Source organism: Pundamilia nyererei, unplaced genomic scaffold, assembly GCF_000239375.1.
Source record: "Pundamilia nyererei isolate P.nyererei 1_Seehausen unplaced genomic scaffold, PunNye1.0 scaffold00056, whole genome shotgun sequence".
NCBI lineage: Eukaryota > Metazoa > Chordata > Actinopteri > Cichliformes > Cichlidae > Pundamilia > Pundamilia nyererei.
The window spans coordinates 1335484-1362393 of record NW_005187457.1 but is presented as its reverse complement, the minus strand read 5'-3'; the positions used below and the strand labels follow the sequence as shown (position 1 = coordinate 1362393).

Genomic DNA, 26910 nt, shown 5'->3' with positions numbered 1-26910 from the left:
AGCACCCAGACTAATCCTGTCTTTGTTCAGGGCTCTCTCATTTACCCAGGACAAAATTGCATCTTGCATCACAAGAGACTCTGAGGCATGAGTGAAAATGCTTTTTTTTTTCTTTCTTTTCTTACCTCTTTGGCCTCGTTTAAAATATTCCCAAACTTTTGAGTAATATTACAGTCCCTCTTTTGTTTGTTAATCAGTGACTTCAGAACAGTGCACTTCTGATGGGCCTCAATAGGTGGAAACTGCTGAGCCAGGGTTTTCTCCAGTTGCTAATTAACGTGCTGTTATTTATAATTGTCTTGAGTAAAAGGTGTGCTGGGTGAAGCAGAGCTCTGTTATCCGTGTTGTCAGAGATAAATGGGTTTTCCTCACTCCTCTCTTGGCTTTGTCATGTAGTTCTGTTGTTAACTTTAAAGGAGCACTGGTGCCAAACATGCTACCTACATTTTATATGTACATTATTTTTTAATAATATTATCACTTTTTGTCTAGCTAATAGTATCTCAAAGATGCTGCATGCACAGGACTGATAGTCTGTTATTTTGTTTTTTATTTGTACAGTTTATAGTAGCTGTGTTTCTCCTGAATCCAAGGCTTAAAATACTTTATAATATGTATTTCATAGTTTGCATATGCAGATTCTGAATTAAATATTACATCTAATAGGACTGCATATCCATAATAATGTACTCAGACCTTTTAACCCCTGAGTCGCACTAGTCATAAAGGAATAAAGCTGCAGCAGACGGAAAAAATATTAATTCAGAGACCTTTTTAGGCATCGTATATCAAACTGAGTTATGGACTACTCATTACATTACACTTCTCATTTATATTCCAACAACACTGGAGTTTTCTGCATTCTGTAGTCCAGTCATGGAGTCTGCGCTCTCTCTAGGAGATTCTGTTTAAATAAACATTTCACTGGTGTCATCAGTGGCCATCTGCCTCTTGATTAAAGTCATATTTTTGAGACTGACAGAAGGCTTGTCAATGCAAATACTTCAATTGATATTCTGCAACTCTTGATCAGGGCAGAAGAAACATATACAATGATGCCAGAGAGAGGTTTGTGTTTTTTTATTAATCAGGGAGCCAGGAAGTTATATAATTAAGTTATCCTCTTCCCACATCAGCAGGCAGGTCAGATGTTATAAACTCGACTTGTGATCATACTCTGTGGTCTGATCCATCATAATAACCATAATCTCCTTTGAAAATGAAAATCTACCTCTTGTGTCCTCTTAGTGGCATTCCAGCTAGCTTTGTGAGTGCTCCCTGGCTAATCTGATGGAATGAAGAGGTGCTAATACCTTCTGCGACGAGTTTGAGGAACATTTTTTAAATATACAGTACTATGCTTTGCTTCCAGCACATTCATTTGGCAAGTGAAAGGTCATTGGTGTGATTCCAGCCAGAGACACAAATCCCTGTTGGTGTTGCGTCAGGAAGGGCCTTGGATGTAAAAGTTGACATGCAGAGCTACCCGCTGTGATGACTCTTTGCGGGATGGGAGAAGCCTATACTGTACTGTGCAAAGTCTTGAGCTACCCATCATTTCTTGATGTTTTACTTCCACAGAGCCAGAAGTTCTGCTAATTAAATTAAATTAAATTAAATTTCATAGTTTCTTTTTTTCCACTTTGTTGTATCAGCGTGTCACAAAGACATTATGTTTCCTTTTTGTTAGTCGAATCTATGAAAAATGCCAAAGACATCACAGTTTGGTAGATGTAAAATAGCACTTTTGCACCAACGAGGTGAGTTAAGAGCTATTGACCAAACACTTGTATGTCAGCATGGTGTGTCCTTAAAAAATTGAGGAAACTAAACAGTTAAAAAGCCTAATTACAGCTGATGAGCAGTATCAGAAAGTCATGAAACAAAATTCAGCAAAGACCTGACGCTGGACCTGAGTCGACCCATTTAAACAAACAACAACCTGAAGAAGCCCTTTTTAAAGAGGGAAATTGGGGGGAAAAGAATGAGGAATGTTAAAATTTGTCATACTGAAGAACATTCAAGCTCAGTAGAATTGTAAAAACTCTGTTTTGGCTTATATGCTGTATTTTTTTTCTATGTTTGCACATTTTGATAAATCACTGCACCCGTTTCCCGAGATTTTCCACCTGCTGTTAAAGCATGGCAAAACTTTTCAATCTTTTGTGGCATCTGTGATAACTTTTTTGCTTCATCATATTTAAAATATGCTTATATTCTTCACACTTCAAAAAAATCTTCTCATTTTAACACATATTGTGTAGTACATACTATCTTTGTAGTATTTTCAAATTAAAACAGGGTTTAAATTTATTGCAAATGATTGCATTCTGGCTTTTTTACATTTTTTTTATACTGTCACAGCTTGTCCCACTGACTAGTATCTTTAGCTTTCTACTGACATTACATAAGTAAAACCCTGTTTTAAGAGATAATATACATGTGGCACAAAGACTGTACGTTTCTGCATTTCCAGGTGTCTGAGCCAGATGGAGGAGGATGGCCTCTCTGTGGATGATCTGTTCAACCAATGTGTTTTCCGGCAAGATGAGAGGGACATGCTGCTAAAAGCCATACGCATCGTAAAGCCAGAGTATCAGCCCAGGCTCAACATGCACACAAGCCAGTGTTCTTCATTGCTGGTTCAAGACTTCTACTCAGAGGTATTACAGAGTCAGGTCTTTTGTTATCAGCGAACTTATTTACTGACAAACTGGCACATGGGAAAATTAGATGCCCATCTTTTCTGCTGATGTCAAGATAGTGGAAGTTAAATAATTAATCCACATATGCACGTGTTCATCTGGTCTTTGATCTTGACATTATCTTAAACTGAAATCGTTGGAAATCATGGTGACCGCTGCATTTTTTCATGGTCGGATGACAGAATCTGCATCTTTGTATTAATTAACCATTAGCATTTACTTTAGTTGGCGTTCACAAAAATCTTTAAAAGCATTATGTAAAGAATTTATTTAGAAACTAAATGTGACTTGACACAGGAATTATTTTTAAGGCTCACTGTTTTGCATGTTTCGCCAGTCAAACCGTCAGAGCTGGGGAAGCTGTCACAAGGCTCCAGCTTGACTACGAAAGATTTGATTGTCAACCCTTCACAGCCAGACAGGCACTGTTCTATTTATAGTGAGCCACGTCTGCTTTCTAATGGGTCCTCTGCTTTAGTTGCCTCTCCTCCTCTCACCTCTCCTCCTCCTTCCCACCTTCCTACTCCTCGTGATTCTCACACAATTCGTTAACAGCTTTTCGTGCCATTGTAGTATTTTTAGCCTCAGTCCATGCAGCATATTCACTTTTAGACCTCTCAGTCTTATTGTTAGTGTGTGTGTGTGTGTGTTTAATAGAGGGATGGTAGCAAGGTCAGCAGGTCTTATTCTATGAGTGTGAATGTGGGACTGTGCCACTTCATGATATGCCAAAAAGGTCAAATGTGACCGGATCTTTCCTGCTGGCTTTTAATGCATTTATAAAGGTAGTTTGTAATTTATCTGACTCTGGCTTTTTTTTGGCAGGTCGTAGGGGCTTAAAGGCTGTTCAAATAACTGGCCCATTTGATAACAGAGTGACACAATGAATGATCTCTGGAGGGTTTTCAATCAGTTTGAGCAGCAGAAGCACAGACTAATTAAAATACTGTTTGCTGCTGTGAGAAGAGATTTTGATTAAAGCTTCAGATCGTACAAAATGCAGTTTGATCTAGTTTCTACTTGTCTTTGGAGAGTGTATTATTCTCTCATTTAATTATCTGTTTCATTGGGAAAGTGTCCTATATTTGCATACTTTTTTTAAAACCATGCTTTTAATATTGCTCATCTTGCTGTATTAAATACAGCTCACTTTTCCTGCTCAGACCTATTCCAAAAAGTACATTATGATCACTAGGGCTGTGCGATATGACCAAAATCTCATATCCCGATATAAGAATTCTATCGTCCTGATAACGATATAAATCACAAAAATGTAACATTTTCTGTGAATCTCGGGCAGCTCGTCTTGCGGGAAGTGTTTCCAGCTGCGCGTCATGTTGCTGGAGTCGAGTGTTTTAACCGATGCATGAAACGATACATTTTTAGACATAAGTTGTAAAGGCCGCCGTTTTCTTTGTGAGTATTTGTTACACGGTGTGCTGCGGGGAAAAGCCTGTGAGTCTAAGGTTTATTTTTTAGCACCTGGCGGCTCTTTTTTTTAAATTCTCATCTGTAAATAATCTGCTCTTTCACGTGATTCAGTTTATTTTGAAAAGTCTCAACAGGATCTTGAGCTTTATTGTGAAAGGTTTATGTGGAACATAAACAAGCGGACTCGTTGTTGCTAACCATAATGCATAAAAACAGGCGCTTGTCCGTCTGTAGTGTGGTTATATAAAATATAAGAGAAAGAGAGAACTTTAAGAAATTAATATAGCCACTACAGTGACTATCAAAACGATGAAAAAAATATTGCTGTAAACAGTTTATTTTGCGACACCACGAAACAAACGATAGCGTGAAATGAAACGATAGACGTTTTTATATCGTCATCCGATATATATCGTTATATCAAACAGCTCTAATGATCACGGAGTGGCCTCACCAGTCTCCAAAGCGGCAAACAAGAAACCTGAAACATTTAGACAGTTCTTGTAAAGAGGAGTGGGCCGACCTGGTGACGAAGGTTTCTCCACCAAGTACTGTTTTCTTTGGGGATCAAATACTTATTTCACAGAATGAGATGTGAATATATATGGATATTTATATCTTTTATGTATTTTTTTGTTCTGGATTTTTGGTTTATATTCTGTGTCTCTCCGTTCAGATAAAACCACTACAAAAATTAGTAGCCAATACCATTGAGCCATTACCTAAAGAGCTATTCGCCACAGGTGAAGCTCCGAGTTTTAAATGGAAGCAGAATTAGATAAGTGGCTATGTTGGTGGTTGGACAGGTGCCTGGGTTGAGTTGAGTTTGTTCCGTTAGGGTTTTTCGGTTAGGCTCAGGCCAAGAAAGATCTGCACTGTACAAGATATCGTTTGTGTCTGTCTGATGTTTGGTTACGTGTTATGTTTTAGAGGGCGGACCACATCTACCCAAAATTGGACTTCACACAGGAGGATCTCCAAGAGCGTTTTAAACGTCAGCTGAGTGTGGAGCAGGCCTGCACGATCACCATAGACTCTGTGGAAGCTGCCAAGCCCGTCACTGAAAACATGGCGAAAATGGTAAATCAACCGACTCGGTTCCCCTTTTCGTCTTCAGCTTGTCCTTTATGTTGACTGTTGCTCTGATGCTCATGAGAATGGATTGTGTAATGAAAAGGATTCAGGTATTAATGACACACGGCTAGTTGTTTTGTTTTCGAAACAACAGCTGTCTTAAATGACACAGATCAGGTCAGTGGTGGTGAGGCGTTGCCTTTGCTCTGTTAATGTTAGTTATGGGTAATTAATTATTATAATTTGGGATAGATTGCAAGCAGGTGATCTAAACTCAATGCAAACATTATGTATTTTGTTGCCCACACCCACAGTAGTGTTCTGATCCGTGAGCATGTGGTGGTATATGTCTTTTAAAGAAAGATACGTTTCACGGTAACTTTTTCTTCTCTTCTCTTTCTTTGGTTGTTGGAATGAAAAAAAGTTTCATTTTTGCTGGAAGAACATTGCATTCTTGCTGTTTTGTGCTGACAGTTTATCCTTTTGAACCACAAAAAAGCCTACAGATCTCCAGCAAAACACAGCATACTGGCACCCAGTGTAATATTCAGACTGTAGAGGATGTGTGTCGTCTTGGCAGTAATCTGCTTTTTTTGGTATAATTATGATAATATTTATAATGTTTTACTGAGATATAATTATTTTTCTCTGATGTAAATTTTAAAACGATATGCATGCAGGCTCGACAGGTTCGATGAAGAAACATTGTATTCCTGCGGTGTGCTTTTTTACGAACTCTGGCATTTACGGTCTTGGCTGGGCCGTCTGTCTGTGCAGATGGGCTATGTGGGGAAGCAAGCAGGCAGAGAGTCCCTGGTGGTCAGGAAGCATTTGCAGACAGGCAGGGCAGAATAATAATGTATTGTAATGGAGGCCGCTGGGGAGAATGCGGAGTCACCCCTCTATTCACAATCCAGACTGGGTCTCTGTTTCAGTCAAACTAAAGAGAAAACATTAACACATGCACATGCAGTCATTTAACTTGAGTGCAAGTAATGTAAGAGTCAAATGTTGCTCAGGTTCATAGCAGCCATACATCTGCTAATTCTTAGTTGGCAGTTGATCAGCTTTGGAGGTGAAAAGGGCCAGCCTGGTCCACGCTTCTCTTCATAAAGCTTGTTTTTTATAGGTCCTTGTAGAGTAGTGTGTCTTGGTAATCACTTGAACTAATCAATCATTAATTAGTTTGATGCATTCAAATTGAAATTTCTAACAGGCTAGACTTTGAAAACACAGAGCAGACTCTTCCTTTCTGTTTTAGCCTTAGAAAAACAAGTGCTGACCCAGTTGTGTTGTCTCAGAAGGCTAGTTTTGCTTCTCACTGTCATTTGAATATATCTGGGCCGAACAAGCTTAAACAACTAATGAAATTCATGGCCATGTTAGACACAAGGCTTCCGTCCAGTGTGATATGACCATTTCTACTGCATATTTCAAATGATCTTCCATTTGGATCATGTAGTTTCTGATAAAGGCTTCTGGAGTGGGGTTTTTTTGTTTGTTTTTTGATTTTCTTTTTCCCCCTAACAACTTCAACAAATTCACCTTTTATGGTTTTTATGCTATCGGTCACTTTCATGAAATTAATCCCGTTGTGTTGTCCTTTCAGAGAGAGCTGTTGGCAGAGCAGCGGATTCAGTGGCAGATGATCCTTCTCCAGGCCTTAAGGGAGAGCCAAATGATCCTGGCAAAAAGCAACACCAGGGACTACAGACTTAACCTTTATCCGTATCTGTGTCTCCTGGAAGATAAAGAGTATGTTGACATCATGATACAGGTAATACAAGCCACCTAGCCCAGCCTACCGATCAATAAAAAGCCAGAATTTTAAGATATTACAAAGACTTGTCTCTGTTTTGATAGAGTTGAGATCAATTTTATTTTACTACAGCATTACAAAGTGGTCTGTATTGATGTTCTGTCTTTTTTTTTTTATTGTCGTTGCGTTTGTGTAATTTGACACAACCAATATGGGAAAAACCATAGAACACAAATCAAGTAGCTAACAGTGGCAATGTCTATCAAAACATCACATTGTAAGAGTTAAGCAGGACATGCTTTCATCAGATATCTTTGCTTCCAGTACAGGGGAAATATGCAGGGTTATGAGAACCAATTCTAGAACACAGTTTGCATTATAATCTTTCCCTCTGATCCCCTCAAACCCCTTTTTTTCCATTAGACTAATAAGACTTTACAAAAGCCCTGAACAGTCATTTGCTGTTTTTTATTTATTTATATATTGTTTTTTAATGTAAGATATCTTTTAACTGTGTTCCTTTGTCCAGAGTGTTGCCAACTTGCCTCCTAGCGGAGAGTCGCTAAAGATTTTAGCTCGAGATCTCGGCAATAGGGTCTTCACTAAGTACTGCGTGCGTCAGAAGCACCAGAATCAGACGGTGGAAAAGCTGGGCAGCATTTATAACGCCTACACAGACCTACTGGCCAAAGATATTAAGGTAAAAAGAAAAAACTCCTCATACTTGTTAGCAAGAGATATGCTTTGCATGCTGTACTGCATGGCAGTTGTTATAAAATCTGCAATATTATGGCTGAAGTATGATGTAGCTACTACTGATTTGAGTCTAATCTTCTGTTTTATCATCCAGTGTGGGCTATCGGCTTTCATTTCTCAGCGCTGCATTCTTTTTTTCTTTTTTTTATCATATTTTACTTCCCAGAAGCCAGACCGAATTTGTTTGACCAATTAAACTACAATATTTTCATGTTATGAAGCCAAATGTTATAGACTTCTGTAAACTTTGTTTGCGACCTTGTTCTCAAACTCATTGAAATGCTGTTTACTCCTTTTTAGTAAAATGAAGGACTGTGTTTCCTCAATGGGACTGTACAGGCAGGATCACTGACTCACTGTTTTGATGGTTCTGGAGCACTCAGGGAAAATGCGTATGTCATCAAGACTATAATGAGCAAGAGCTCATTATAGTCCACCAGTTAGTTAGACTCGATGTTAGTTAAGGTGTTTTATGAAAGGCACTTTATATGCAGCCTTTGTAGTTAAAATGCTGCCTATTAAAATGTTTTTCATTGTTGTTTTGACAGCGAGTGTTACTTTAAATTCTCCCTTGTCAAAGTTCTCACTTTACATATTTACGTGTTCAAGGATCAATTTTGAAGATAAATGTCAGAAACAATAGGCAACGCTCCCTGTTACTGAAGGCTAGTAGTGTTTATGTAGAGTATTTATTATTAAACGTCTACGTAAAATTAAAATTTGGGCACCGGGACTCCTCATATTTCGGGGAGAGGGTGGACTGCTATGGTATTAACTGACATTAGCGTGGTTAGTAAGCTGCAGCAAACAGGCACATTTATGCTAATCAGTAACAAATAAACAAAAGACAAGAATTAGACTTTTCAGAACTAAAGCACAAATTTCTTTTCTGGACTGTAGCACACAGTGAAGCCATATTATTTGTCAGATAATTCAACTAAAGTGCTCCAAAAGGCACCAGAAGCACAAACGTAGTCAAGGGGTCCAATCAGTGATTGCAGTCAGTGGACGTGAGACCTGGCAGGCAGTAATAAGCTACAGCTTCCTGTGTTTGCACATCTAATGATCAAAGCAGCTATTCTAATAACCTTAATTGTTTGTCAGCCCTGGGGTTGCCATTTGAGTTAAATTCAAAATAACCATAAAGCAGTTTTAATTAAAAAAATAGCCAGAATAAATAGAAAAATTTGTTCATTTATCTGATGTAATATCTCATATGGCTTAGGAGGAGTGTGAATGTAGTCTTGGTCTATAACCAAGCTCTGGGAAAGTCAACCGACCGATGTAGCTTGCATTTATGAGTGCTGACTAGTAGTGATTTAAAACTTAATTTCTTAATATTCAGTCATTTCACCAGTTTTGGGGTTTTTTTTGTAAAGTTTTCTTGTATATTTTTGTATTTCAGTTTTCCAAACTTTTTAAGAGCCTGGTAAAAAGATTTAGATTTTCTCTTGCTTGAGTCTTCTCCTCTTTTAGCCACTGAATAAGCAGAAATAACAGAACAAGCTGAAATAACTTGGAGCCAGTGGAAATTATAATCACTAGCAACTAGATACAGCGGAAACAAGAAATGCAGAGACAGGCATGTGGGGTACCCGTTCCATCAGTCGTGGTGATCTGGAGGATCCAGGACTTAATACCAAGGATATACGTGCAGACCAAATAAAACCAGCAAATATAAAGCTTGCTCATGCTAATTTTCATAAAAGAGAAAATACTAGAAAGTGGTTGTAACTCTGAATCTTTATATCTTTGAGGTATTTACAAAATAACACACTTTCCTCACAAAATTAAAACAGCCAACCTTTTATCCATGCAGGTGTATGACGTCCTTCCAAGGGAGCAGTGGTGGAAGCTGGAGATGGAGCAGAGTTCAGGACCTACGCTGCAGGGGGGCGAGACAAGCTGGCCATACATAGTAACTCTGGAGCTTGGCACGTACATGGTGGATATGATGGTTAAAAATCTTAAAATTAATAGCGACATCATGAACCCAGCCTATGACAGGAAACTCATCCCCATCCTCTACCACATGTACACCTTTCGCAGCACCCGGCAGGTACGGTGGAAGTTCTCTCCTGGTCTGTTCCACAGAGGTATCATTGAAGCGCATGATTTGATAACCTAGGGTTGGTGGTGACTCTATTAAAGCATTTTTTAAAATAAAACACCTATTACAGATTCCTGACTAAACAAGAAGGTTGACACAGATCCTCTTGATTAGGTTCCTTTTTTTGTGTTGCAGACTGAGAGACGTAAAATAAAGTAAAATTTTATTTATATAGCACCTTTCAAGGTAAACAAAATCGCATAAAAATCATAAAAGTTCTTCAGAAACAGACATACAACCTCAAACAAACAAAATCAACCAAAAGCAAGTTTAAACAGATACGTTTTAACTGCTTTTTACAAGAAATGACTGAGTCCACAGATCTCAAACTCAAAGGGAGCGAGTTCCAGAGTCTGGGAGTCACTGATACAAACGCTCTGTCACTTTTTCTTTTTAACCTTGTACGCTGGACAACCAGCAAGTCCTGGTCACAAGACCTCAGGGACCTGCTGGGGCAATAAGGAAGAAGAAGATCACTGATGTAAGTTGGAGCTACACCGTGCAGGGCCCTGTAGGTCATGATTATACTCTTAAAATGGACCCTGAACTTGACAGGCAGCCAATGCAGTTGGATCAGCAGGGGAGTGGCATGGGAGTATTTGGGATACTTTGTCAGAAGCCTAGCAGCAGCATTCTGGACAACCTGCAGTTGTTCCAGGGAGGCATTACTTAAGCAAGTAAACAAGGAATTACAATAATCTAAGCAAGATGAAACAAAAGCATGAATAATCATTTCCATTTCGGAGCGTGACACAATGGGACTCATCTTAGCAATATTTCTTAATTGGTAAAAACACGAGCGAACCAAAGATTTAACGTGTGTGTCCAGCGTCAGAGCTGGGTCAAGTGTAACACCAAGGTTCCTAATAGAGGGTTTAGTATAAGAAGCAAGAGGGCCTAGATTTTTAACCACGAGGGGAACAAATTTCTCAGGAGCAAAGGCAATGATTTCAGTTTTCTCAGCATTTAGTTTAAGATAATTTCAGTCATCCAATCTCTAATGGAATCAAAGCAGGGCTGGAAGATTTGAAGCTTAGAAACATCAGGTGGCCTAAAAGAGATATATAGCTGAATATCATCTGCGTAACAATGATACCAAATATCCGTAATCGAGCTAAGAAGTTGCAGAAGAGGGAGTAAATACAGAAACAGTAGTTTCTGTTGAAGTCCAATACCTTCTGATAATCTGATAAAAGGATGTCTGAGTATTAACCCAGACCAAGAAAAATATTCTTTCAATTGAGATTTATGGGGGAAAAAAGACCAAAGATTAGGGGAACTCCTAGAAACTAGGGAAAATTATATGATGGATTAGAAAAACAAAACACAACTGTTGATTATAAGGACTCTCGATCAGGCAAATCAAATTAATTGTGAATTTTTGCTAATTGTGTACAATTAGTCTGATTAAATGATTGACCCAAAAGAGTTTAAGAATAGCAGACTTTTCATTAAAAGAAAGAAGCCATGCAGAAGCAGAAACAAAGGGGGAAAAAACTTAAAAAGCCTGACCTTCACTTTGGACAAGAGAACTGTTCTAAAGCCCGTTACCTTAAACACTTGAGCAACCTCCTATCCAGTGTGACGCTCAAAAGAGTGTGCTTTATAAAACCATTTACCCACAGTGTGAATTGGCAAAGGGAACAGTTGAGTGAGATGAATAGGTCTCACGCTAATCCCTTTTTTAGTGTCCTCTTAATTGGCTCGCTGATTTACTGCCGCAGGACCCTGCAGGAGGGTGAGGCATGTGTTGGGGGGTGAGTACAAAGAGAGAGAGAGAGAACTGTGGATTTTTGGGACTTGATGCACTTTGGCAGCAGGGCATACCTATTGCTGAATTTCATTCCTGTGTAATTTTCTGTCTCTCTTTGTTCCATTCTACCGTCTTTTCTCTTATTCTTCCCATCTCCCTTCTTTCCCTGGGTGGAGGTTAGTCCATCAGGGGGGCATCCTAATGATTTTACTGCGCAGCATGAAAGTCTGACTCATTCGTGCAAAGCTGAGGTGTTTCTGTCAGGTTACAGTGATTTTTTTTTTTCTTCTTTTCCTGTCACTGCGGTAACTCTTTAACATCAAAGCCCTGTTCTTGGAAAAACTATCGTGCCTAATCCTCTGGCTCCGGAGCGGGGTTGGCATGTAACAAACATAACAGTCAAATAAAGATGTTACACTTGTTCTCACATGTCAGTTATGATTCAAACTTATGATTCAACAGAAGTCGAAGCGTGTTGCTTTTATACCTTTATTAATCAAATTTGCACTTGATGCTGACCATATCCTGTCATGATTAACCAGGCTTTAGAAATAAGCTGAGGCAGTCCTTTTCATGTTGTTGTAATTGAAACAGCAATCTCTGTTCACTGGTGTGTCTGCTCTTTTTTAGTTTGCGACTGATTTTCTTGTGATGTTTTACCCGCCAGGTTGGCTTCATCAAGCCCCACCCCATCCTTACTCAGATGCAGCAGGAAGCCATGGAGACCAAGTTGACTTTTGACTCCTATGTGATGCCGATGCTGTGCCCTCCAGTGCCCTGGACATCAGTCAAGTTTGGAGCATACCTGCTCACGCCGACGAAGCTGATGCGCACAGTGGACGGGGCGACCCAACACGAAGAGTTGTTGGAGAAATGTCAAGATCTTCATGCCGTCTATGACTCTCTCAACCAGTTGGGCAACTGTGCCTGGAAGATCAACAAACCTTTGCTGGACATTATTATCTCCATCTTTAATGATCGTGGAAGCGATAAGCTAGACATCCCACCTCCTTTGTCGGAAGCCCCCAAAATCCCCCACTTTAACCCACAAGACCACAGTTATACAGCTAGTGAGAAGGCCCACATGAAAAGACAGGTGATCAATGCCAAAAAGAAATGCAGCGAGATGCACAGCTTACGTATGGATGCTCTCTATAAACTGTCCATCGCCAACCACATGCGAGACGAGATCTTCTGGTTCCCTCACAACATGGACTTCAGGGGACGTACCTATCCATGTCCTCCATACTTTAATCACCTGGGAAGTGATGTCACACGGGCAATCCTTGTGTTTGCGGAGGGGAAGCTGCTTGGTCCCAAAGGCCTGGACTGGCTAAAGATCCACTTGGTGAATCTTACAGGATTAAAGAAGAGGAGCTCACTACAGGGCCGACTTGAGTATGCCAACACTATCATGGAGGACATACTGGACTCTGCCGACAACCCTCTAAATGTTAGTACTTGCTGCTCATTCACTGTATAGTAAGACGTTCCACGTACACTCGTCACAGTCATAGAAATCTTGGTAATTTGGGGTTTTTAATGAGTTATTTGAACTTGTTTGTGCTGTGGGCAACTTTAATGACTTTATTAAAAAAGAATTGAGTTTTTGGATTTTCTCTAATCCATACAGACTCAAATATATACATACACACTCACTAATATTTGGTTATTTTCTCTTTATACTGGTTTGTACGTATATGTATTTCATAAAAGTGGATAAAGTAGTTTTTAATTACTGGGACAATGCCAATGACACAATGGTTTAACTATCAGTCTAAACATTGAATACTAGAATATGTACAACTTTTTTTGTATTCCTATCAAAGGTATGTATGCAGTATAATGTGCTATGTGCTTGTGACTTTTTCTCTCAGGGTAGAAAGTGGTGGATGAATGCAGATGAGCCATGGCAGGCTCTGGCCTGCTGCATGGAGATAGCCAATGCTGTGAGATCTCCTGATCCAGCACAGTTCATCTCTCATTTTCCTGTTCATCAGGTACGTAACAGACTGAGAGAGTCATGCTTAATGAGTAGCATATCAGTCATGTAAAAGTCCAAATAAAATGTAAAAACTTTTTGAATTTTGGAAAGCTTGTTAGAGTTACTCATCTTACGTCTTCTTATTGTAGTTCAGGTTTATGTCTTTCGAAAAAAAAAAAGGTTACATCATTCAGTGGGTCTATTTTAGATGGCAAATCAAAGTTAACAAACCAAGACCTCCTGTGCGATGTTCATCGTTTTATGTCATCTGCTATAAACCTGTCAACCTTATCTTGCAAGCCAGAAGCCTTTTTGACATATCCTGCACGAGGATCTGACATTTAAACCAATGCTTTTTCTCAACAGAAAAAAGCAACAGAAAAATCATATAAACGATTGTTATTCTTAGTGACATGCTATATTTGTAGAACAGTGTATATCCATTAACTGTGGAGCATCTTTTTGTCAAGAATTCCCTGATTTAGACCATTAACCAAAATATGTGGCTGAGTAAAGCCTCATCTCATCTGCACCGCAGGCCTTTGTTAATAAGGTTCTTATAATGTTGTTATAATGTAATTTTCTAATTTTATTTTCACTTCTCAAAATGTCTCATTTTTGTTGCAAAGGAACATTTTAATCCCATTAGTGATTACAAGCTATTGTCTGTCTGATTAATTATACCCAACATCGCTGGAACGCGCACTAATAATAATGCATGAAATGTAAGGAGCAACATTTTCCCATGCCTTCAAAGAATAAGACAAAGAAGCTGAAAAGAGGATTTTTTTTATTTTTTTTTTTAGACCATTAGACCAAAAGTGAGTGTAATTCACAAAGTATTTAGCACTTCCTCTTTGTAGATGTGTTAAAAAGACAGTATCTCCAATACTTCACTTCGGGGGCGATTGTGGCTCAGGAGTTGGGAGTTCGTCTTGTAATCGGAAGGTTGCCGGTTCGAGCCCCGGACAGTCTCGGTCGTTGTGTCCTTGGGCAAGACTCTTCACCTACTGCCTACTGGTGTTGCCGATGGTGGGGCCGATGGCGCGATATGGCGCTTCTGTCAGTCTGCCCCAGGGCAGCTGTGGCTACAACTGTAGCTTGCCTCCACCAGTATTGTGAATGTGAGAGTGAATGAATAGTGGAATTGTAAAGCGCTTTGAGGGTCTCAAAAAGCGCTATATAAATGTAATCCATTATTATTATTATTATTATTACTTAATTGAGTGGTGAAGTTCAGCTAAACTACTTTAGATAAAATTGAGGCTTAGGGTTTGAATGAAATTAAATGCATATAAAAGTAAGCCTCAGGGCTCAATTTTATTTACTTTAATTCAATTTTATTTATTTTAAATCTGATTGATGTAATTTAGAGTTTACTGCATTTGATAGATATTGAAATATATGGATAAATAAAGTTGATGACCAGGAGTCAAGTTGGGTGAGCTTAGACTTAGTTGTGAAACTTAAATGTTGCCTCTCCACAACAACACATGCAAGCACTATATTAGTGTTACATAGGGGACGAGGATCAAAGAAGGATGGACAAGAATGAAGATTTATCTGTCCTGATACCCAGATACATATATCTACGTTGCTTAGCTTGGTGTTTAACAGCTTTAATTATGATAAAGTGAAACCCAAAGAAAAAAAAGATGAAACTGTATTATTTTATACACTTGTAGGTTACATGTTGGTTTGAATACAGTGAAAAATTAAGTTTAGTCTTTGAAATTAAGTGCAACAAAGCCTCAACCACATAACATATTCCCAACATATCCTCACGTTCATGCAATTCATCTTATTTATTCTTTTTTTTGTGCTTTATTATTTGTTTATTGGCAGAAAGGCAGACCTTTAAACCTTGCTCCTTGGATGACTTGACCCAATCAGTGCGGATCCTTGTGATTCTTTCTCTGCTGTCTGCCTCCACAGTCGTGCTTTAATCTTTTTCTTCACCTCTTCTCCAGGACGGCTCCTGTAATGGTCTCCAGCACTACGCCGCTCTAGGCAGAGATGTTATTGGTGCTACATCAGTCAATCTCATGCCCTGTGATGTGCCCCAGGATGTCTACAGCGGAGTTGCACAACAGGTCTGCTCTGTTACTTTCTTTGAACTGCGCAGACTTACGGTTACACAGATTAATGATGGCACATATCAGTTGCAAAGCATGTTGCAGATCTTCACCTGTTAGTATTCAGACGGCCCAGTGGATCCCACAGTGAGTGACAAGCTAAGGCATTGAGATTATATTTTAGTCTAGGCCTTGTCTTCAGAAGTGCTTGGTTTCTCTTGCTTTGCATGAAAGTGCAGAGACGAGACTGTCTCATGTCTAAAGTCTTGAATGGTGAAGCATGAGCCTGCGTGCTTTTAGGAGGCACAGTTGGAAGATAAGTGTGATGTGCTGACATTTCAGTACCGGAAAATTCAGAAAGAACAGAGCAAAAACATCCATTTCAGAAGTCCACACACAGTGACTGTAATGTTTGCCTCAGAGTATTGCGTTTATTGTTAGATACCATGATGACATTAGCTGTGATGTAAGAAGCTACATGGATAAATAAGTCGTCTTGGGGTTTACTGTACAATAACCACTGTCATTGGCTGGTTTGTTGACCTTGTCTCCAGGCACAGTTGCTAATCTGTAGGGACCCTGTTAAATTAGTGAATACCTGGACCAAGGTTTCCTCTTCTAGTGACCAGTCATCGTTTATGAATTCAAATTCATTTTAAAAAGAACAATAATTGCGAGGCAATAATTGCACTTCTGCTCCTCTTCTGCTCTCCACATGGACTCTTTGCCTGCGTACAACCAAAGCCTGTTTAAAGATGATTAGTCTAAAGAATTTGGAAAAATCGCAAAACCTTCCCTACAGACTCACTATATTGTTGTTGTTTTATGTTAAACAATAAGTAACACTGTCAAGAGTCACATTACTTAAGACTGCTTTACAACAAGAGCTGAAAAATAGCTTTGCTGATCATGAAATGAGTTTTCTGCTTCTAGTCTCAAAGCTGTGAGGACTCACTTCTGTTATAAGTGACATATTATATTAATGTCACGCAGATGTTATCTGTGTTCATTTTTGGGGAAGCTTTAAATTGTCCTCCAAAAGACCTCCTTTTAAAAAAGAAAATTCATATGTAAGTTGTCTACATGTTCCAGGTGGAGGAGTTACGAGCTCGGGATGCAGAGAGCGGACTGAAGATCGCCCAGGTGCTGGAGGGCTTCATCAGCAGGAAGGTGGTTAAACAGACAGTGATGACTGTGGTGTACGGAGTCACTCGCTATGGCGGACGCCTCCAGATAGAGAAAAGACTGAAGGAGATTGACGAGTTTCCGAAGGTATAGCAACGGTGAAAGAGGGTGGCGAGTGAAAGAGTTCCTTCATACACGCTACGCTATTTTTAGCACGGTATCAGCTCAGCATGACAGAGCGGCCCCTTAACACAGGACCTCCTCTGTGTGAGGGGTTCCTCTCACTTTGTGTATGTTCTTGCAAACGCTTTAAACTCTATTTTTAAGTAGCTTTTTTTATACTTACTCTTTTATCTTCTGCATGAGTGTAAAGGGTTTAAAGGATTTAATGCACTGCAAATAGCGGCCACATACTGTATTGTACAATCATCACATTTGTTTCTGCAGCCAAAGGTATTTCAGTCAGTTTGACCTTGACGTAAAGAGTCATACTACACTGTCTCTAAATGAGCTGCATGGAGCCTGAACCGATGCTTTTAATATTTACTTTGATCAGATTTATTTATGATCACATTGCATGGACGTTTCAGGGAATGCAATCCAACAGTAGCTATATTTGATATCCTGCGCACAGCCACTGCGTGTCTATTTTTAGTTATCTGCACTTTGATTTGGTTGGGCCTGAATTCTCCTTTGATGGACACACCCATTCTGTTACATGACACCAAGAAAGGAGAATGGAAGAACTGAATCTTCTCACAGCGCTCCAGTGTTCCATAGCTACACAATTCCTTACAACAGTTAGAGTTAATCTCATTGTCTGTGTAGATGGGATCAGCATAACTCTGTCTGCTGTCTACTATCTCACAGGCATTCTGCTAAATGACTTCTGGATAATGTTCCTAATTGTTTAAACAGGGAATTAGGGGGGAGTGTAATTGTGAGTGATTACAGTGGGATGGATGGTGAAAAGAGGGCAAGGCCTTCTGTAGAGATCATATCAGTGTAATGAGATGCAAATGAGATACCCTGATTTGTAACACTAATTTGCATCATACATGTAGCCACCATTCGAAGCACAATTAAAAGCTAAAATGCATGTTTTTAATTTTTAAAATTGGACAAATTAAACAGTTTGACCAACTATGAAAGACTCCTGTGTTGTTGTTTTTCCAGGAGTTTGTGTGGGATGCATCCCATTACCTGGTGCGTCAGGTGTTCAATGCCTTAAAGGAGATGTTTACAGGGACCAGAGAGATACAGGTGAGCTCATCACACGTACATTACAACATATGCAAATGATAAAATGATCTCATCCAACAAATTATCATCAATCTGTGGTGGCACTTGATTAGAAATATTGTTAAACACATTATTTGGGGAGATATAATGACTTTTTTTTTCCCCAGGGAGTGCTGGTGTCCTTTGTTTTCTTTATACTCGGCACTCTGTATGTTCTTTAAAGTTTTGGAGATGAGAGCACTATTGCTATTCTGGATAGCAATGTTGTATTCTGGATATATATGCAAGTTTCACTAGAACACATGCAGTAAAAACAGCAAAAAAATACAAGTATTCATTAAAAACTGCAACTAAAATAAAAGTATTCAAGCTTTTTCTCTGTGTTTATAACGAAGATACCATTTATTATGGTAACGTTTTATTTTAGATGAGTTTCTTTAAAATGTTTCACAAGAAAAATCTATTATTTGATACTATCAAAGAAAATAAAAGAGAATATGCCTATAATTAGTGTGTAACCTCTATATTTTTTTGTTTTATTTTTTATTTTTTCAGTGTACAGTAGGTTAATTAACAAGCTACAGGCATATATTTCAGCATATGTGACTAATAATTAATCAGTATTTGCTTTGACATACAGATTTTTAAAGAAATTTCTGTGCTTCATATTCAACTAAACACGTCTTGCAAAGATAAATCTGGAAAAGTTTTAGTCGGCACTAAATTACTTTGTTTTTAAATGAGGTTTGTTTGTTGCTAGGACATTACAAACCTCTAAAGCATGCTCTGCCTACTGATCTACTGCTGCAGATAGGCTCTTATTTGAATTTTATTAATGGCGTGTTTACTTTACTGTTACCCTGCCAATGGCACCTATTCATCACATAGATTCCATTAATAGATTTAGGACGTGCACCTGGTAGGGGATTGTTTAATATCTCTAGAGGCAGAGAGGAGTCTGCCGAACCATTATTACCACCAACCACTGTTTTTGTGTGTGTGTCCTGTGGGAAACACGCAGGGATAGCCCAGTCTGAGATGATAAATACCCTTCCTAACATACCTTTGTGCCGATGTGATGCTATTGCCAGCGTGAGTGCGTAAGTGTGTGTATCCCCCGCTGCTTTTATAGGTCACATCCCCACTTGCATTTCACAGGGAAGAGCTGAAGTATGAGGGGAAAGAGAGGCAGCTGATCAATCCTTGACGCTGTTATCCCTGACCTTGCCTACGTTCTCTGTACATTTCCCATTTATCCTGTCAACACTGCTGATCATTAACTTCAAATTGTGCTCCCACTGTTTGTTCATTGTCTGTGCCCACCTCTGTCTGTATGTTTGCCAGTCAGTCAATTTTTCAAGATGTTTTTCTTAATCTCTGACGTCGGTTTCTTTGCTTTTGCGGTTTCCTTATTTTGTGCTTTGATTGTAGGAGGCGAGGTGATGTTTAATGGACCAGCTTCTGGTCAGGTTGCTAACTCCAGTTGCTAGGACATATTTATCTTTCCTACAGCTCACTGAGTGTGCATTTGTATGTGTGACAAAACCCTTATGGGACATCAATAGGGCTTCCATTTTTGGAGGCAGACTATTCCAGACACGTATGCAAACAGTGCTGTCGGATATTCCAGACTAAGCGACACTTCACTGTTCAGCAACAAGTCTGCAACAGTTGTTAGTAGGTCCTTAAAGTAGAGCAGCAGAAGTAGAATGAGCAGTAAGTGCATAAATCTTTTGTTGATGCTCTAGTCTAGGCAATCAAGTGTCTATTTTTTGTTTCAAATGCATCGTAGTGGTTTTTTACGGTTTAATTTTGTGAATGCGATAACTTGAGAACAAGGCTACGTTGGATTTTGGGATTGATACCACAGGTGTGCCTACTTGGAGGCTCAGAGGTAGCATTGGTGTCTTAGCCCTGTCTAGCCGAACCTGAAATCTCCATCAACCTCATTTAACCTGATTTAAATTTAGTTGCACTCTTGTCAGTAACATGCTCTAAACATACAAGCATGTCACACACGCATTCTTGACTAATATTAAATATTTCTATCACTGTGTCCCTTCATGTTACCTCTGATTGAATCCATTTGTTACAGGACTGGCTGACTGAGAGCGCCAGGCTCATCTCTAAGTCGGGTCACACTGTGCAATGGGTGACACCCCTGGGATTACCCATCATTCAACCGTACCACCGCACACGCAACCAAGTGGTAAGTCTCACCTTAAGACAAACGTGGAAGCTCTTTAACCTCCTCTCTGTCTCTCACCGGTCTATTGCAGTTTTAACATGATATCTGTTGCTTAAGTAGTAACATTAGTGGCAGTTTTCTTTGTGTCTGACAATACCTGTTATCTCCGTTGGCCTTGTATGTTAATCTGTTTCTTACTTGATGACTGTGTATCGCTTCTCTTCATGGTCATTCCGACAGCTGAGCCAATTACATGCCAGTCTTCATTTCACTATGTTTTGAGAAATTCACCACCTGACGTTTATGCTGTTTTCTTGTATCTTGGCTTGTTTGTCTTACTTCTCTTTATCTCTGCTTTCGCCTGGTTTCTCCACACATCTACAATTGGCCTTTTCATAGCACATACTTTACACAACTTTTGACACGAGTTAGAGAACAAAGTGTTAACTGTTCTCTGACATACCAAGCATTTTTTGAAACCTTCTGTCCTATTTTGTTTGTCACATGTAAGTTTTGATACATCATTGTATTTTTGCTCCGACTAATATTTCATTGATGTATAAAGGTCTTTAGGTTAGTTGGACTTTATGGAATTTCAAATGAACCTGGTTTGTCATTGGCTTAACACATGAGCTGAATAAGCATTTACACGTATTTATAGTAAGTACCCTGTACTAAAGGTACCCTGGCTTTTAACCGGTTTTGAACAACCTGGATTTTGTTAGCGTTTGTTTTGTTTGTTTGTTTGTTTGTTTAGAGAAGCAGGCCATCATAATGCTGCTGATAGAATATTGTAATTGTTGTGAGCGGACAAACTTTAATGGAGCTCCCCAGAATCACTATGGAGATCCTGGCGGTATCATATACAGAGAACATACCTGTGGCTTTTATATAATCAACAACACTCACATATGCGGTGTACTTATAGGTGTTGTGCTGTTGATTATATAAAAACCGCTGTGACCTCTAACATTCCTGTTTATGAATCAAGTGAAAGGTGGAGACAGACATGTAGTGTGTGCCAAGTACAATCAGAGAGCTAGCTGTGGGCTTGCCCAGCATGCAGCCTGCTCTTTTAGTATGACATCAAGCATAAGGTTAGCTTAGAAAGGGAGTGACACCTCATGAGCAGGTGCAAGAGAGCGAGGGTGACAGATGGTTTAGTCCCCTGAGGGTGCATCTCTTTCTCTCTGTTGGTGTAGTAGGACACGTTCCCCTGATTTGATCTGCTTCTTTTAGTGTCCAACAGGGACAATGGAAATGATTAGCTGTGCTTCTTTTCAAGGCCTAAATGAATGAAAAGATAACTTCATGGCTGATTGAGGTCTTAGCTTATGTTTCCCAGATAGCTTTCTCCACCCCCTACAATAACTCACTAATCCAGTTGCATCACTGAGCAACAAAAATGAAACTAACTTGCAGAAAGGTCACCTTTTCTCTGCATAGCTGGATTAAATTCAATCTCCCAGTCTCCTCTCTGCCTCTTAAATCCAAGGCCACTGTGTTTTTGAGGGTCATTAGTAATTAGACTCTAGATAGAGTGGAAAGATGAAGTATAATGCACAATGAGAAAACCAATAACTGGGGAGACAGTAGCTACAGTGGCATAACATCAGTAGAGTGCGTGTGTGTGTGTGTGTGTGTGCGCATGCATGTGTGTACATTGCTTCATTTCTGTTGGTTTTCCCTGTGCATACGGAGTTGGGATACAAATGCTGACCTTTGTAATCAAGGATTTTCCATGGCTGATGGAAGGTGAGGAAATTGGAGTAGGATAGAGTAGCTGAATGAAGCATGAACATACATCAGGGAGGCAGCCTAACAGGATTGGGAGATACTAATCGGATCATAGGTCACTCTGGCTTAGATACCCTGTTTATTTTTATTCCCTCTCCCAACACAGCTACAGTGAAATCTCACTCGCTGCGGATGGTGACACGAGGGAATCATCAGCTGGATTGGCTGGATTTGACTGGATTTTGAGTTTATAGGGTGACTAAAAGCATGTGATCTAATGTCCTCTATGCGGAAAGAATCAGTTACTTTGGTTTTTGGTGGTGAATGCTGATGGGCACTGTGCATAATTTCTTTTTTTGTACAGTACTAAAGAGTAAAGTACAGTGGTGGTGGCCTATAGCAATACAGAAATAGTGCAGTGCTAATAAATAACTAAATGTAATGGGTCACAAACCCTCGGAGCTAATCCCTTTGAATAAAAGTTTTAGCAAATCGGTCATGGATGGATTATGAGACAGTGGGCCCCGAGCACAGAGATGTAAAAGATTCCCTGCTCCCTGATATGAGAGTGAGATACATGCACATTGGTGGTCATTTTTTTTTATAGCTTTCTGTTTGTTTGGTTGGTTGTTTGCAAGCCTTTGCCATCTTTTGGCTCGCCTTAAGTTTTTTTTTTTTCCTGATTTACTCGCCAGATTTCTATGAGCTTGGTATGTGTTCTCACTTCTACCTCTCTGTTCTCACTTGTCTAGTAATGAAAAGATGGTAGGCTGTGTCTGTGAAGCTTGTTTTTCTTTTGGATATAAGCACGTTTTCTCAAAAGTTGAAAAACACGTGGTCTGCACAGAATAAGTTGGCTTTTCATTCAGATTCTGGTGAACGATCTCTAAATGTCGATGTGATGCCCTCCATACCTCCTCATGCTTTGGAACAGAAGAAATGCTGTTCCCAGGAGAAGCATGATGTTTCATTGAATGTGCAGAATCTTGTGGCATTTTGGGGTGAAATAATAAATGCAGTTTGAGTATCAAAGACACCCCCAAGAGGTAGGCAGGGAAAAAAAAGTTTGTAAGAAAGAAGATTTGGAAAAGGTCAGTGAAAGTGTTGCTTAGGGGGGCGGTGTGAGATTGTGAGTCTCCAGCTGTTTTCATCTGTGTTCTGGAGGAGAAGGGAGAGGCCCAGAGGATACACAACAGCAGAGAAAGGTGGAGTGTTAAATGTAGGATAAAACCGGTTCCACTCCAAAAAATAAGGTGTGTGTTATAAACCATCACATGATGAATAGGAATACCCCTCTTGGCTTTTATGTAGTTACTGATGGCTTTTGTATCCATGACCATCTGCACCACAACCCTGACGTGATTTAGACTACAGGACCTTATTCCCCACAGACACACAGCAGGACTGGCCGAGATCTCATTAATCACATCCAGGGTTTCAGTCGGGTCCTGTACACAAATCACACACGTATACATTAAATTGAAGGTTATGGCTTTTGGTAGTGACCTCATTAACAGCGTGGCAGTCCATTACTCACATCGATGGTAACCTCCATTTCTTTCTCTCTCGCCACATCCATGTCAGTTTCTCCTTTCTTTTCCTTAAACATGTTCCCTCACAAGTCCCCCTAAAGTGATGATTGATGATGTGGCAACCATTGCAGAAAGTAAAGGGATGCAGTGCACATCTGTTCCACAAGCCTTCATTCATAATCGTTTGATTCTGTCATTCATTACTCAGCATCCTTAAATGCAGTAGAGCCACTAACTGAAACATATAAACCACGTCACCTTTCCACCAGACCCTAGAGAGCTTACCATATGACATGTTTGCTTTGCAGGAGGTAATTATAGACTCATGGGAAAAACAAACAAACAGCTGAATTGGGAATAGTTAAAAGAGAGATGTGCACCCCTGTGAGTCCTCAGTGCTCATTGAGAAGAGAAGCAAGCTGCATCAGATAATGGAGTTGTCCATTAACACTTGACTTGCGGTTATTTAAGTCTCCTAGGGGTGTCATAATGGCAGTGGTCATGCTGTGGTTCTTTTAGAAGTCATTTGTGCAAGCTTGGGATGCTGTGCGGTTGTGATTCAACCTTGTGCGTTAACTAGTAGTTCAATCCCGAGTTCCTTTGGGGCGTCAAAGTTCCAAATGCATCCATCAGAGATGGGTGTGATATTTAGTCTTTGAAGGCTTAAAATAAGCAGATGTGTATGAATGTGGCTTGGTAGAAAAGGACTTGTTGTGTCTCACATCCTTTAAAAACATCTGAGGAGACCAGTTGTAGTTTTTGAAAGTAAAATGTTCCCCCATTTTTCAGCTGCGTAACAGTTTAGGGCTTTCTTGTTATTAGCACACTATGGGTCAGATTTACTAAGATTCTGTTCCAGTAAGAAACCCACTTTTGCTTATGAAAAGCTTCTGTCAGGATTTACTTTGCAGTATCAATTTTGCAACAAGCATTTTTGTGGCTGGTTATTTACAGCACACAATTTACTGCAAGTTGGGGAAAAATATTTGAAAGATGAACAAGTGCATCCTGGATGTAAGCCCTGTGCCTATTCACTGAGTCCTCACCATCATCCTCACATATACTTGGCCCTCAGTATTACTGTTTTTTGGTTAACCGAAGGAGAACTTATATGAATTGAACTAAACTTAACATAGCATGAAAGGGAATGAGGACGAGTATCCCAAAACAAAACACCTACAAGGATGTGTGTTGTTTCACAAACAGCCAGGTTACTTTTTACCACGAGGAGAGAGATCTGTACACACACAGACATAGAAAATCTTTTCTCAGCAGTGTGCACACACACAGCAATTTTTCATGTTTCTTTTTTCTGTAATTTATCTATTGAAGCCATTATGTACTATGCTGAAATGCCACTTTTAATGAGTGAATGAAAATAGGGGCGATCTGTGCATTTATGCATGCGGCATGGTAACAGTATCTTCATTAACACATCAAGGGCTCAGGATCTGACTATCAATAATGTTTTGTGCTCTTCTACATATTGTCCAGGTCAGCTGTTACAAACAGCTTTCAGGTTTATATGATGGAAAAGTTTGTAATAATGTATCTATCCTTTAGATAAACACCACACTCAGCCCCCAGCAATTTCCAACACAAGAGTTTGTCCGTAAAAGCTTATTGATTGTCCTTCAGCTGCTTCTCATTCATCTGAGTTTTCAGAGAGAAATACATGTAGAATACCTACACTTACTCTGTATTATTTTAATTATTAGGCTATTCTTTACCTAATCAGGTCTGCTTATTTTTGGCTCACTAATTTGTAATGCTCTTGATGGAATTCTGGTAATTGTTGTTATTAACTGACCGTGTCCTTGTTTATAAATTAGCATATTGTTAGTAGATGAGCCACAGAACTTTCCGCTTTTTTGCAATTGCAGCATCATGCTAATTTTTCATATTACAGTGTTCAATGTTTCAATGTGCAGGTACTCCAGTTTTTGTATCTGAACCCTTACTTCATGCCACGGCACGGTGTTGTGGTAAGTGTAGAATCTGGTTTAGCGTAGTGTTGGTGACAAAAGGCCTTGCCTGAAAAAGACACACAGATCATAGCGTTTATGCTAAAGGAACTCTATATATTAGTATTATTATTATATAAAACTCGTGTCTTGAAATGCTATTTTTACACCCAGTTTATACTAGCCTGATGCCAGTTAACGTAATTAGTTGTAACTGATGTGCAGATCACTGGAGTCACATTTTACACAGTGTGTTTCCACCACTTTGAAAAAGTTATCTTATGAAGAGTAAAACGGATGAAACGATTGACCCAATCCAGAAACAAATTTTGACAAAACAGATTTTACGGTGAGTCAAAAACAGCCGGTTACTGATAGAAGCATCCATCTAATGGACACCTAAGCCACCCAAACTGAAAGGCTCATCACTCAGCCATCACGCTGCTCAACATGGATTTGATGATTATTATTTGCCTGTTTGTGTTGCAGTCCACGTGTTGACCTAAAAAGCAAGGAAATGGATGCAAATTTGTTTTAATGAGAGCTCATTAATTATTGGGAACAAACAAACAAACTCAAACACATTTTCCATTCAATCATAATGCTGTGAGTTCAACTTGTTCTGAACAGTGAAAATGATATGCGATGACATTAAAAGCACTTGGATTACTCTTAGTACAGATAAATGTGTTTCACTCTGAAGGTAATAAATGGCATTAACCAGCATCAACGCTCCATTCCAACAGTGAAAAGAATAAAATAACATTAGTTTAGGCTCAGTGCAAGGCAAGCACATTCATCAGTGTGGTTGTCTGTTCCTAGAAGTATCTCTTTCTTGATAGTACCCTTCATTCCCACCCAGGCATGGTTCCAAGGGTCACGGAAAGACTGACCTGATATACATGTTTGGCACAGCTAAATGGATGGACTCCAATCTTACAGGGACCAAGTCCTCTCTATTAGCAATAACTATGAGTAAAAGCCTGAGTAATGCTGCATTTCATTTATCCTTCCTTTTAATTTGGTTTGCTAGTTATTTATTAGGGTTAAGTGGATAATAGCCCTATGGAAGCCACTTCTTGGTGGCTCATACATGAGTATTGGACTCATGATGGATATCTAAGGAGTCAAAGCCTATATTACCCACAGTGCACAGTTCAATTTAATTACATTTTTTCTACTATGGCTCTCTTTTCAATCTCTTATACAAATGCAACTTCTAGATGTTCCCCCCCTGTCCCTGTGTGTGTAAGTGAATGCTGGATTCACTGGAATCGATCCCTGTTTTGTTTTGTTTTTGTTGTTGTTTTTAAAAAAATCAATCTTATTGTGGGGTTGGACCACTAAAATCCTAACTGTAGACAAAAACCACAGATATTTTAATTTAATTCTTCTTGGTGGAGTATCTGTACCACCCGACTCCATGTATTCATTGATCTAAATAAGCAGTTAATGTCTGAAACTATTCTATGTGT

The 26910-nt window shown here is 39.4% G+C and overlaps 1 protein-coding gene across 1 annotated transcript in view; it reads left to right on the top strand.

The window, feature by feature from the left end:
- polrmt (polymerase (RNA) mitochondrial (DNA directed)) overlaps positions 1 to 26910 on the top strand; it is a 49187-nt gene that overhangs the window by 7548 nt on the left and 14729 nt on the right. The window contains exons 5-15 of the mRNA XM_005734029.1: positions 2477 to 2663; positions 5067 to 5216; positions 6820 to 6987; positions 7499 to 7669; positions 9545 to 9784; positions 12256 to 13041; positions 13466 to 13588; positions 15543 to 15665; positions 16740 to 16919; positions 17949 to 18035; positions 20110 to 20223. Coding sequence (XP_005734086.1) covers positions 2477 to 2663; positions 5067 to 5216; positions 6820 to 6987; positions 7499 to 7669; positions 9545 to 9784; positions 12256 to 13041; positions 13466 to 13588; positions 15543 to 15665; positions 16740 to 16919; positions 17949 to 18035; positions 20110 to 20223 — 2329 coding nt within the window. The remainder of the gene's footprint in view (positions 1 to 2476; positions 2664 to 5066; positions 5217 to 6819; positions 6988 to 7498; positions 7670 to 9544; positions 9785 to 12255; positions 13042 to 13465; positions 13589 to 15542; positions 15666 to 16739; positions 16920 to 17948; positions 18036 to 20109; positions 20224 to 26910) is intronic.